The 13,656-nt window shown below is 36.4% G+C and overlaps 1 protein-coding gene across 2 annotated transcripts in view; it reads left to right on the top strand.

The window, feature by feature from the left end:
- The first annotated feature begins 207 nt into the window (after nt 1–207).
- LOC139136699 (polyamine-transporting ATPase 13A3-like) overlaps nt 208–13,656 on the top strand; it is an 83,714-nt gene continuing 70,265 nt past the window's right edge. The window contains exon 1 of one of the 2 annotated variants that reach the window (XM_070704498.1): nt 208–583. In XM_070704498.1, coding sequence (XP_070560599.1) covers nt 568–583 — 16 coding nt within the window. In that variant the 5' untranslated portion in view covers nt 208–567. The remainder of the gene's footprint in view (nt 584–13,656) is intronic. The other variant, XM_070704494.1, reaches the window with a different exon arrangement.

Genomic DNA, 13,656 nt, shown 5'->3' on the forward strand with positions numbered 1-13,656 from the left:
ACTCATTCATTTAGCTTTGACAAGAAATTCAGCCTGAGGGACAAATATCATTTTTGCCGAAGTTGATGTTTTTAATTAACACTGTATATTAAAATTTGTTCATGTTATCCAACTTAATTGTCAGCTCATTTTTAATTTCGGCATTGAACTAAAACTGTTTCCGCGCGCGTCAATCAAAGAAAGTACGTAGGCCCAGGATGTGGTCCGTGGGTGCGAATCGCGCGTCACGGTCACACAACATGTAATTGTTTACTTTTCCTGTTTCGATGCCAAAACCAGAAATTCCGAGTATAGTTCTTGTTATATGGTGCGCATTAAATGTTATTTAGTTTAGGGATTAATCTCTCTGAGTCGCTGAACATAACTTTATCAAATACACATCTTCAAGAGTATTAGTAGTAAACCTCGACCGAAGGGGTTAAAGGTTACAACAGGCAAGCGGGCGGGACACACTATAGCGCTCTGAGACATTGGGTTCTTGCTGGAGAATGACAGACACTGCAGCTCAAGATTTCAGTGTAATTACCATCCAAGGCTGACTGCACTGCAGTACGGAACTGGACTGAAATGTCTGCTGACGGGGGTAAGTTAACGTTGTCATTATGTTCACCCGAATTAGAAATTTTGGCGAAAGTCAAGAGACAGACGACCACCGGTTGCAACAGGAAAGATTGTTCACTTGAGTGAGTGAATCCTCACTCGTATGCCGCAGGGCCACGGCACATTGTATGACAGGTCCAACCTCCCATATGCATGATATGTATCACCACAACAGACTAGGCTGGGTCGTACGTCCGTTGTTTCCAGTGTGGTGTAGAAAATCGTGTTTCACTGAATGCCATTTGTTGTAGCGAGTATCGAGTGCGGATTTAAACATCGACATGGTTCAATTTGTCACGATTTTGTGTGAAAAGTTGGCCTTGTCATACACGCACTGACTCAGTCTCTGACAAACAAACTCTCGCAAAGTTAACAACAGTTTCTTTCTTTTGGAGTTTCTTCATTAGTAAATGTTGCGATGGCAATAGCCTTAGCTCTTTAAGGTCACGCTATGCCTAATTTAAATGCAAGCAGTGTTGGTTGCAGTTCCAACAAAATGTTTGCATGTCACTAGCCTCGAGCGTGGTGTGTCGACTCGCCTTTCCTTTTCTATTCTAACTTTCATTAATCGATGTTTGTTTGTGTAAAGAAAAATCTATGAGTTGTCACAATTACTGCAGATACAAATAAATACATATTTGTCATGGCATAATCAACTGATCCTAGAGGTATTTGTTGTTAGAAGTTTGGAGCAAAACCGCAAAGATATTTACAGTTTGCTCCAGTAGACAGTCGATCCACCCGGGTTTGAAAGTTGGAAGGTGACTGTGTATAAATTACACACAATGTACGCAGTACATACGCACACATTGACTGCCCCAGAGTTCAAAGCATTGTGGAAGATCGTCATATACTTTGGCGTACAGACGGAGCTTTTAATAACTTCCGTTGTAACGGTCGCAGCACGCGGGAGATTCACAGAAGGGTTTTAAGATGAAGACATTGATATGCCAGATTCCTGTACTGCTGTGTTTTTTCAACGGATTATCCGTATCTCTGTCACAAAATGTTATCAACAGTCAATGGGGTGTTCTACCATTGAGCAGCGCAGCGGCTGCGTTTGGGAAATACGTGTTTTAGTTTGTAGGTGAAACAGATAAATTATTAAGTACTTTCTCTGTTTATAGAACACAGCAAATACCAGAGGTAGCAAATTACCTCATGTTGTTATTTAATCTTTTGTTTATATCACGTAGTATATTATAAAAACCACACTTGATATAAAGTGTAGTCAGCAGCCTTGGTGTTAGCTATGGGTTCAGTTTTGAAAGGCTCACACTGTTACACTGATTGACATAAATATGCAAGAAATGATGAAAATCGAGTACCCTATCTGGAGTGACGTGTGATAAATGATAACTGCATATTACACTGAATTTAAGCTTTATAATGAAGTTAAGAAAGGGCCTCTATAAACATCCAATCGATTTTTTTTCCACACATGTAAAACAGTTTCACTGGATCTGTGTACATTGCTGTTTGTAGAGAAGTAGATTTTGTAAAACAAAACCGTACTTTGGAGAAATAAAATCTATTTTCAACCTCCGAGTCTAACCGAAACATTTTCTGCAACCAGACAGCCGTAACATTTCAATTTGCCCATTGAGATAATATTGTAAACCTTTGTTCAATAATTTCCGACGTCAATCTCTACCATATTTTGCATGTAAAGTCCACATAATCTGTATCTGGTTCTCAAAAGATTACCTTTAGTTTTCAAACGGAACCTTTGATAATTTAACTAAACTTGCCAGTAGAGAGGATATTTCTGTGTAATTATACCCACTCAAAGTGAATTAAGCAATAAATGTTTCCTCTTAAAAACCCAGTAGTGAAAGTTGTTCGAAATACGTCACACAATTTATCATGGTAATGCAAATTAAATAATTTTGAATAGAATTACCATGATCATACAAGTACGATTATTGGTTTTATGCACACCCAAAGTTTCTGATGTTAGGTGCTTTAAATGAAATTCTTTGTTTGCCCTCCACCGTGCTGTAGGTTTTCAGAGAAAATTAAGAAAACAAACATAATGCTATCACTATTACAATTAAAAATATCATTTTTCCACAAACCCAAATGAAAATTGACCTTATGTTACCACTTGTGTTTTTTGTCTTTTTTTTTTTCCATCCCTGGCTTGCTGGTAGGTTTTTCAAAAATTCAAGGATGGCAAACAAAATATTTTCTTTAAATGGCCCCAGCCAAAATCTACAATGAGTGCAAGATAATTCATCCAACCCATCTTCCATTTAAGTAATCCTTTCACCACTAGACTTTTGTAAAATTCCTATCGTTTTCATACGGATGACTTAACCATTCAATAAAGAGGGGGGATAGCTTACTGTCTGTTTTGGTATTGATAGCACTGTAGATGAAAAAATGCAGCTGCCAAACTTCACGGCTGTACTGTTAAACGCTGTTTGTAACTTAGCTGGTACATAGGGTTGAACAAAATCTAGTACTGGTATGCTCGACCACCAAAAATGAAACTACACTTGGATGGCAGTGTAAACATAGTACTTTATTTACGTAAAGTAACTTCAGTGCAGGATTTGTATTGTATTTGCTATTACTGTTTGTTGTTTGTTTAAGGTTAATGTCAAAAATGTGAAAACCTATCTATTTAGGCTACTGCAATATGCAGCTTATCATGCCATGGCAGTTTGATTTGTTGTATCAGTAATCGTATACCCATTCCAATACAAATGATAGAAATCTTTTAAAACCTGCAAGGCCTGCTGTTGAAGTATAGCAGAGTGCATCACAATGGTGTGCCATACTCAAAGTTTGCAGCATAAAAGAGAGAGCATTATGGTCTCCAAAACTTCATATTTTTATATGATCTATTTTTATTCTTCTCTGACTTTCGGTGTCTTGACAGACAATCTTATCAAAATACTTCATTTGTGACTTTATTGTCACGACAGACAATCTTATCAGAATAGTTCATCATTTCAGTTGTCATCGCGTGCCATTGGAGACAAAAGTTGGCAGTGTAAAAGAGAGAGAATTATGATCTCCAAAACTTCATATTTTTATATGATCTATTTTTATTCTTCTCTGACTTACGGTGTCTCGACAGACAATCTTATCAAAATACTTCATTTGTGACTTAATTGTCATGACAGACAATCTTATCAGGATGCATCATTTCAGTTGTCATCACGTGCCATTAGTCATTTATTTCATGGGGATGCAAAAATAGTTTTTGAGGTCAATTCTGAAAGCTGATGATGCAGCATTCTTTATTGAGGAAACATCCAAAACCATTCTTTTTTGTATAAACATTTGAGTTGTAGTCATCTTCTTCACAAAAATAGTGTGACTTTCATTAAATGGAAAAGCTCAGTTGAGTAAACTTTTCTGAGAAAAGCTGCGATGATAAATTCCTAATTTGCACTGTACATGATCCATTTGCTCTATTTTTCACTTCAAAAACATTAAACCACTTATAATCGAACAAGTAGAGTTCAAGCTACACAATGGTAAAAAGCTGATATTTTATGTTCAATAAAAGTGACTGCATGGCTGATATTTTTAATGGAGGAAAATTTTTCACTCCTGCCAGTCTGAATACTCTATTCTTTTTTCGACACAATATTGGATTCAAATTAAAAATGAAAATGGACTAAATTCAAGAATTCATACATGTTGCTGAGAAGTAACTTGGTGAAAAGGCCACTTACGACTTCAAAAATGTCAATGTCTCTCTCCTTGTCATTGATAGTCAGTGATAAAAGTGATTGTAAATGGATCAATGTCGTTTGACATCAATAGAAGATGTGGTGTTGTAAATTAAACACGATATCTTGTCGGGGTGTTGTGGCACAGTAATTTAATAGGCTTGATGTCCTAGATATGTCAGCCCCCATTCATGCGAGTGTCATTGAACAGTCTAAAAGGACAGCTCAGACTCAGGCAGCAAAGTTTCTGAAAAGAAAAGCAAAAGCAAAGACTTGAAGGCAAACATGCATTGCACAAACATGTACTCATGAGCCGTTTTAGGGCATGTGGATATGCTGTTATGTCATGATATTAGTACTGGTAGTATAAGTGGTGAAAGACATACCAGCAACTTTGGGATGACACAGAAAGTTTGCTTTTGCAAATTACCTGATTCTTGTTTTGTGTGTGTAATTGTTGGAACATGCTCAGGTTTGTCATATCATGTAACACTATCACCACGACATTGGCTAGAAAACTTCATGTTGTCCATATTTAATTTGAACTATACTATGTGGTTGCTATGCAATGAATTGCTTTAAATGATGTAAGTTATTGTTGCTGTAAAGGTTACTGGGACATGTATCAACAGGGTTAATGTTCTGGAGGTACCGTAAGTGTTGAAAAAAAAGGAAATATTTACCCTGTTCACACAGACAAAGTTGCGTCTGCACTTCGCTGATGTAACTTTTATGCCGTTTTATGAAAGCAATCTAAATGCTCAGCGTAGGCCTAGCATAGGACCAGTTTTGTCCCGATTGGGAAGGAGTATACAGGACTGACACAAAATCTGAGTTGGGCCATATTTCTGTGTGTGGACACATAACATCAGCCCCAGTCCAGGATGATCGCCAAGATTGATCGTCAAGTTTACATTTACTGAACATTTTAATCGAGTCCTTATCATATCATGTATTGAGAACAACGTTTACCCATCGAGTGTCGGCCCACAAACTACACCATGTTGCCCAATTCACATTGCTTGTACAACTGAGAGACGCACATGTTTTCATGTTAACAACGTCATTTAAAATGCCATGAACTGATTATTTCTCCACCATTAAAAGGTGCGCTGAAGTTGTCTCCTATGGTTTAAATAGTCAGTGGCAGTCATATGACGATTGTATGTAAAACTCATACAAATTGCAAGAACTTGTTACAAAACATTGTAATGATATCCAAGCCTGCCATTTTTAACTTTGAAAGGTCAGAGATCACATAAAACCAAAGTTACCTTGACATACCGTATTTTTCGTTGCAAGCAAGTCTGAAAGCAAACTAAATTTAATTCTTGCGCCAGTGCTCTTTCCAACCTATTTGGCCCAGGCCAAATTTGCCTGTCTGAACCATGTTATTGAAATCAGCCAAGCCTGTCAATTCACTGATTTTCCCTATGTTGTAATGCTTAAGATGTTGTTTTCACTAAATTAAAAACCTGCTGATTGCATTGAAAATCCTAAAATGAGGCAAAAGCATGAAGCTTATTCAAAGTGTTTTACACTTGCCTTGGGAGAGCATTGATTGGAGAGGTGACTGTGATATCTATCCTTACTATCCTTGAACTTTGCCAGCATGGGGAGATGATTGCTGGTGAATGATACCGGTATGTGATTCTGTCATTAGAACATTGCTAAGATGCAGCGATTGTCGCTGAGAAGTTATCCCAGTGCATCGTGTGGAGTGGTGACTGTTGCTAGACCAATAATAATTAACTACATGGACATCAGACCCCTGTTTTGAAGCATATATTGTTATCAATTGAGAATTTTACTCACTTTTTGTGAGCTGGTTTTTAGAAAAAAAGCTATCTCCTGCTAATTCTGCATGGTACCAATGTGGTCAGCTTACTGTAGAATCTAAGAGGTTTTGAAGCATCTAACAGGTTTTGTACTACTGTAGTCAGAACATCAGAAAAGAGTCATGATTCACTTGCATTAATGTCTGAAAGCTTTACTTGCTTGAGGCATTCAGAATATCTACCATGAAATTGGCTGTTTTGGGGGATTTTCTCAAGATGTTTATCCAGAAGTCTATTGACAGATTTAATATTACTTACTACGATTAAGTCCCTTGCGAAGATCAAACCCTAAACTTGTAAAGGTGTGGCCATTAACTTTATTTTGTACCTTTTGAACTTCTATATTTTGAAAATTCCTAAAACAATTCTGTCACTTTCTGAGTTTATAAACATGTGTAATAGTATTTGAACTTTGAAACATTGATAGTGATTGTCCTGAGAAAATCCCACATTGTAATTTGTAAAGATCACAGATAGACGGACCTGAAAGCAAATCTTTGTCGAAACTGTTTTTCAAACATTGTTTGCTATTCTTACTTATCAGCAGATAAAATGAGATTGTTTCAGTGCAAACCTGGTCATTAAAACTTAGTACACAATTGAGGCTTAAGTACTTGTCCTCATGATAGCTATTGTCCAGCACAATATAACATGCTACCATGGCAACCAGGTGTCAATAGTCCTATGGCTGGTCAATAAAATTCCTAAAGTCATAATTTTTACTGCAAAGTAATGCTGTAGGTGTATTAATCTTAAGATCTTTCAAATCTACTCAGGAACAGTTAAGTGCCTCTTTTGTGATGTGCTTGAGATTTCTATGGCTAGATTTGAAATGTTGAGACTTACAGCTGCTCTTTCTGTCAGGCACATGTTTCAACAGTACTGCCAAAAGTTTTAACTGTTGTTTTCCTGTCAGCCATGTTTTTTTTGCCAGCATGGTTTTGCTGTTGGCATTCAGCTTAAGGTCAGATTCGTTCTGACCTCGTGTGAAAGCTGTTTGTATTCCACTCACCTACAAAACTAGTCAATTGTACAATAGTAAACCCATTCAGGCTTGACAATAGCATGAAAACCTTGCTGCTGCTGTTTAACACAGAAGCTTACATTTGTTAACAAGCACTGTAATGATGTACCGGTAAACATCATTAAGGGTGCAAAACATTGCCAAAATCACACTATGAAAAAGTCATGCTTTCTGGTGAACAAGAGCAAATTGCTGATTTTGAGGCCTCTGTGAAACACATATGATTTCTGTGATACTGTTTATCACTGTTGTCGCCCATGTATGCGGGTTGTTGTTCTTATACAAAGTATACATTTACCTTTTCATGTCATAACATGTAAGAATTGCATTCCTCTTCTATTTGAGAAATTACTGAAGTGTGATATTAACTACACCAGTCTGTGTTCTTTTCAGTGCTAAATAACAAATTGGCAAATTTTAATAGTGACAAATTGTACCAACACAATTATGCAGGTAACATTCTTATCGTAACATTTTCCACTGTTTACTCTCAATATTTGAGCAAGCAATTATGTAGGATATTTTGTAAAAAACAAGTTGCATTTTCAGAGAAGTTTGCATTTTGATGGGCCAGGGTACTTTAAGTCAAAGATTGAACATGCGTCAGTGGCTGATATTCTTGTGATCTGAGCTGGGGAGTACAGCTGCATTGTAAACCCCAGTGAGTGCAATAGATGTACGTGGCCCTCAGTGAAGTGATCCGTGCCGTTCTTCTTCCAGACTCTGAGGGTCAAGCCCTGAAATCTTCTGTTCTTTCTTCAATTTTGTATGACTGCTCATTACTTCAGGGTCAATATATCAACTTATGAAATATAAATAAAATGTTTAAGAAATATTGCAAAAAAGTCTGCTAGTGACATGATCGCAGAATAGCTTTGCAATAAACTGTAAGAGATTGGTTTAATTTGTCCACTGCGGTCCCGTTTGATCATAGTTTGATTATGGTATTTTCTCGACTGTAAATTGTTACAGCAGGTGCCATTTATTCCCTGTTCTATTTAAGTGCCATGCAGAAGCTGCCCATCTGAAGCAACAATTAAAAACTCCAGTCCTGTAAGTAGGATTCGTACAGAAGCCCAACTTGGCACAGCGACACTGGTGCTAATTTGCCTACAGAGGTGTTTGAATTCAACAATTTGATTTTTTTTTTAAATTGTCCCAAAGTGTCATTAGAATATGTTTATGCTCAAACCATTTGTGAGAATTCCTTGTCCGGAATGAGTTATCACGTAATAGGAAATTTACAATGCCCAACGGCTTTCACTAATTTAACCTTAATCAGAATGAAGTCTGTAGTATTGACATATTCCCCACTGGAAACTTATCTTTTTTTATGTTTGGAGTGATTGAAAACAGAAAAATTAATTGCTGACTACTCTATGGACATGTCAAGTTAACAACTGTATGATTAAAATGCTTATCATGACTTAAAGATTGGAGAAACCACTTCTATTTGCTGCACCACAAAATGATCCAGATGTTTTAATATCTTTCATAGTAGAATTGTCCTCTTTTTCTCAGAACAGCATAGTGTATTGACATCTATTCAAATTTCAGTGAAGGTAAGATGCACCTTGAACCTCAGGGACAGATATTTGGACTCTCAAACTTTTACAATAATATTTTGGTTTACCACTTGTGGGGCTCATTTTGAAGCTCACGGAGTAAATAATATTTCCACAAGCACATTTTTTAATTTATTAATTCAGTTCCTCTAGCAGGAGAGCAGTGTTTTTTATAGTCTGGACAGGATGGCTGTTTTCCACGCTTATGTGTATTTTTGGAGTAGTAATTAAGCTTACCATTGAAAAATTACCCATTTGTAAAAATTACCCATTTTTGCATGATACACATAATTAAGTGAGGCATAATATTGCAAGTGTAAACAAAGCTGCCATTTTTACATACAATTTTACACTTGACCATGGAGTCACCATTTCTCATCTTGCATAATTATGTGGTATTTGTTATACACAGGACACTGATGCATGCAGTTCTCTGTAATAATTGTAATGATCGGTTAACGCAAATTGAAAATTCCTTATCTGACTGCCGTATATAAGGTCAATGTTTGATCTTACTTTTCATGATTGCTGTCCATCTATCCGCATATCCTGCAGGTGAGTAATAGCCCATAGCTGACTTAAATATGTCCCTCAACGCTGAAGAAATCTACCAAACCACAAATTACATGAACATAGACCCCCCCAGGCTGCTTCCAAGGCAGCTGCAGTAATCATTTGAAGTGTGCCGCTGGAATTAATTGACAATCTGTACTTGCTTGGACTGACAGTAATTCATCTGTCAAATCATTAAATTCATATTACATTAATATTTCATTCCTAATCCCATTGATTTCCATGTAATATTATCATATATCATTATGGAGCATCTAGGAAATAATGGAATTCAATTTTCTTCAAGTGGAAAACTTGTGAATTGAGGAATAGGGAAACAGATTGTCAGGCTATCACATTGCACTTTAATTTGCACTTATTTGATTATTAGAGCTACCTGTTCGAGAAATGATAATTTGAATTTATTCAAATACTACTCCAGTTTGATATCCATGATAATCGCATAAAGCTTAATTCTCTTGACACTGCTTGCAGTACTTAATATTCTTTACACATGCCCTCTCCTCAGGTCCTACCCACACAAAAACATATGTATGATGTAATAATGTGAATTTAAAAAGTTGGCATAGAAGATTGACAGACATACCTATACTGTCCAAGTGTAGGCGTTTTGATACTTATTTAAACTGGTACATACTGTCTAGTAAGTGTAGGCGTTTTGATGTACCTTATGGAAACTGGTACATACTGTCCAAGTGTAGGCGTTTTAACTGTTTTCAGATGATGTGGAAGTGAAACAGAATTTCTTGGAAGGTATGATGTGGTGTATAAATATATTACATTTCTTAGACAAATGATATATGGTAGCATTGGGTCGACTGGTCTCTATGACGTGATATATTTCTACCATGACGTAGATGGTAATGCCATATACGGAGCAGAATGTGCTAAAACTCTTTCTAAACACCTGACATCACTACTTGGTGTCATGATGAGAAGTCCATATATCAATCTTTCTTGGTTTTTGAAATCTTGCAATTTGTACCTTGTCAGTGTGTGTTATATTCCCATAATTGTTTGTTTGAATATGTCAATATATGGCCAGTAGTATAACAAAAGGTGTGTAGTCTGCAGATCCCCCAATGTTTATCTGGTTTTCTTGCATAATTGAACTATAATTGCACCAAAATAAAAAAACATATAGAACATCAAGCACTGGATGTTTTTCTTTCAATTGTGGGGTTTTTAACATACAATATTGTAATACAATATTATTAGATCAATTTCAACATTGTCAAAAGGACAACTTTGTATTTCTGAGTCAAAGATTGATGATCAATGTGAAGCAGACCGGATTTGTACTGAACCTTTGCTTGGCATCTGTAGATTTTGTTCTTCTCACTGTTGTGTGTGTCCCCTTTGTGTTTCTTGTCAATTGACACAAAGACTTGTACACTAAATTGTTTATACTTCAAACGATATAAGTGGCTGACTTAGAAATGATTGGAATAGTATTTATGTTAATACCGTTGGGATCGCATATATACCAAAGTGGACTTGATGGATATTACTATCACATTCAGAGGAATGGCAGATGTATTTACAAACCTTAAAATTGTGTCTGCACTGAGCAGTTTCTTTGTATTTCATAAAAAATGATCACGTTTTTCGAATTAAACAAAATTTTTCGGTGTCATAAAATCACATGAATATTCAAATTGAATGACACTGGTGTGTTGTAAACTCTCTGAGCATTAATTTCTACACAGTCCGGGTCAGCTCCAAAATTGGAGACGCTATACATGCTATACCATAATATTTTCCCCCTCTCATTAGCCAATCAGCGGCCAGCGCGCCATCAGTAAAAATTGTATTTCCTGGCAACCTCCACATGCGTCCTTCGTTACGTACGCCATACTGTGTCGAACTCCCGCGCCGTATTCTGTCATAATGTCGAACAGTTGTGTGGCCACTCTGTCAAAACACAATTTCAAAATCGCGTACCAGTTTTATTCTGGCTAAGACAACCAAACCCAATACATCGCTGTGATTCCTAGACTCTGGCTTGAAGTCCTGCGAAATATAAATCGTGTACCTACACAGATCGTTCAGAATACCTCATTTGTATCGGAGATGGCAGCGATACAAATTCTACCGTATGGGGAACAGTTGTGTGGCCACTCTGTCAACACATTTTCAAAATCGCGTACCATTTTTAGTCTGCGTTTGACAACTACAAAACAGGTATCGTTTTAAAGCTCTGACAGTGCTCTTCTTTCTTGCAAAATGTTATACGCGTACCTACACAAATAACCTTTATAACAGTATTTCTAATAGAGATGACGAACATCCACAAAATGATTCTCGGTACTTGAGCGAAATCGATAAACTGGGGGTAGAAATGAATCGTCAATATTTCGAATATTTGTTCACTAATCGGACTCCTTGTTGGACATGACCTTCTGCAGAACACGTGGATTATGTTGACTGTCGAAATTCGTCGAAATTCACAAGACAGGGGCTTAATAAGCGGCCCAAAACTGCCGATCACATTTGGTGGGTAATTTGTGACCCAGCGTGACCTGTACTTTATTAATGATGTAATCTGGTCGATGATTGGCTGAATGCCGGAATACATTATCATAATGAGTCTCCAATTTTGGAGCTGACCCGGACTGCTACAATTCAACTTATACGTAAACACTTATTAACTCTTGTCATTTGTGAATCTTGTTTGAAAACCAGCTTCAAGTTGAATTATATGATTTTTTCAATTTCATGTTATCATTTGAATTTTTATTTCATTATTTGCTTAAATGTTTCCTAGATTTTTGATCAAACTTTTCTAATGGTAAAGATGTATTTTTTTTGGCAAGATAATATTGTTCAGGGCAAACGAATGAAAAATCTAAAATGTCAAATAAATTGATACAGGAGGATATTTTGGTAGTATTAGAACTTCTTTACTGGTAAGTTTTGCAACTTTTTTACCACATGACAATAAGCCCATATTGCTCAGAGAAAACCTAAAAAAGTGGGAAAATTTTTAAAAAAACTAAAGATCTTTGATGGTATAAATCCTTTTTCTGAATGTTTCTTAAACTTTCAATAAGCTATGTGGCAGTTCTCTTTCTTTTAATGCAAATGATTCTACTCAAATGTTAATTTTCATAAAAAATAACAGAGATTTGTCTTATTTGAAATCATAGACTACTATTAAATAGTATATCTCAGTAACAATATTCACCCAGCAAAGGTTCCTTTGCTGCTGTTATAATGCTTTTCATGTCTTGTATAATTACCTTTTGGCAGAACCAAACATATGCTAACCATACATACTTGTTGCTGAGTTCCAGTCAAATACCTAGCCATAGCATAGTAACAGCTAGCTCATCAAGTCCATCGAATGTAGTGTGTAGCCATGTATCATTACAATAAGCATACTATGTGCCTCACTCAGATTCAAGAGGATCCAACTATATGCCATTGAACTACATAAATAATGTTGCTGAGATGGCACTATGAAATGTTAATAATGCCATTAGCATGCAACATTTTTTGAACATCCTGGATCATTATACCTCTTGGGTAGAATTTATGCTGGTCTGTTTGGCAGTTATGGAGCCTATGAATTATGCCAAATGCCTCAATATGTCACCCCCAGAAAATGGGCCACACATCAGTCTGTATATCTTGTAAGAGATCAAGTTAAAGAAAAGGGCGTTCGAGTTCAGGATCAATTGATGGGTAAGCCTCACCCTATGTTTACACCCATAAATAACGTTGAGTTAGTCACATATTGTATGTCTTAATTAACCTTTGTCAATACTGACTTGTTTTAAACAAAAAACTGTACAGTTTCTGCATTGAAATGAGGTCTCGACACTTGACTACCGAGACATGTACTATTATGTGGACAATGAGAGAAGTTGTAAGTTTAATCTGAGAGTAAACTTTCAACTTCAATAGGAAACAATAAACCTTACAGTTTTCGAAACCAAATAAGAAGCAGCTGTCTATAATGCACAGATTTGGCAGGAAATGACTGTTTCTTATGTGTTGACACCATTTCATTCTATGAATTGAAGTCATGACTGAGGGATTGAAAGTTTCTGTTTTTCTTCAATACGGATTGAACCCTAGTAGTTGCAATTGGAGACCTCATTATCGGGTCAAACCGCAATGGTGAAAACAATCTGTATTTTATGTACCAAAGTAAGGTTTAGTCCTTTAGGGGGATCATACAGTTTGGTAGTTTTCACTGGTATCCATGACAGCTGTGTTAACTTGTTTTATACTCATGAGTTTAGTTTTGAATTACATGTCATTCTTGTAACATATGTGCCCAAGGATATATACTGTGTGTGTGCAATCACTACAAAAAACTGAGCTGTTAATGTTTTAGTGAATTTGAAACAGAAAATATT

The sequence above is a fragment of the Ptychodera flava genome, chromosome 7, assembly GCF_041260155.1.
Source record: "Ptychodera flava strain L36383 chromosome 7, AS_Pfla_20210202, whole genome shotgun sequence".
Taxonomy (NCBI): domain Eukaryota; kingdom Metazoa; phylum Hemichordata; class Enteropneusta; family Ptychoderidae; genus Ptychodera; species Ptychodera flava.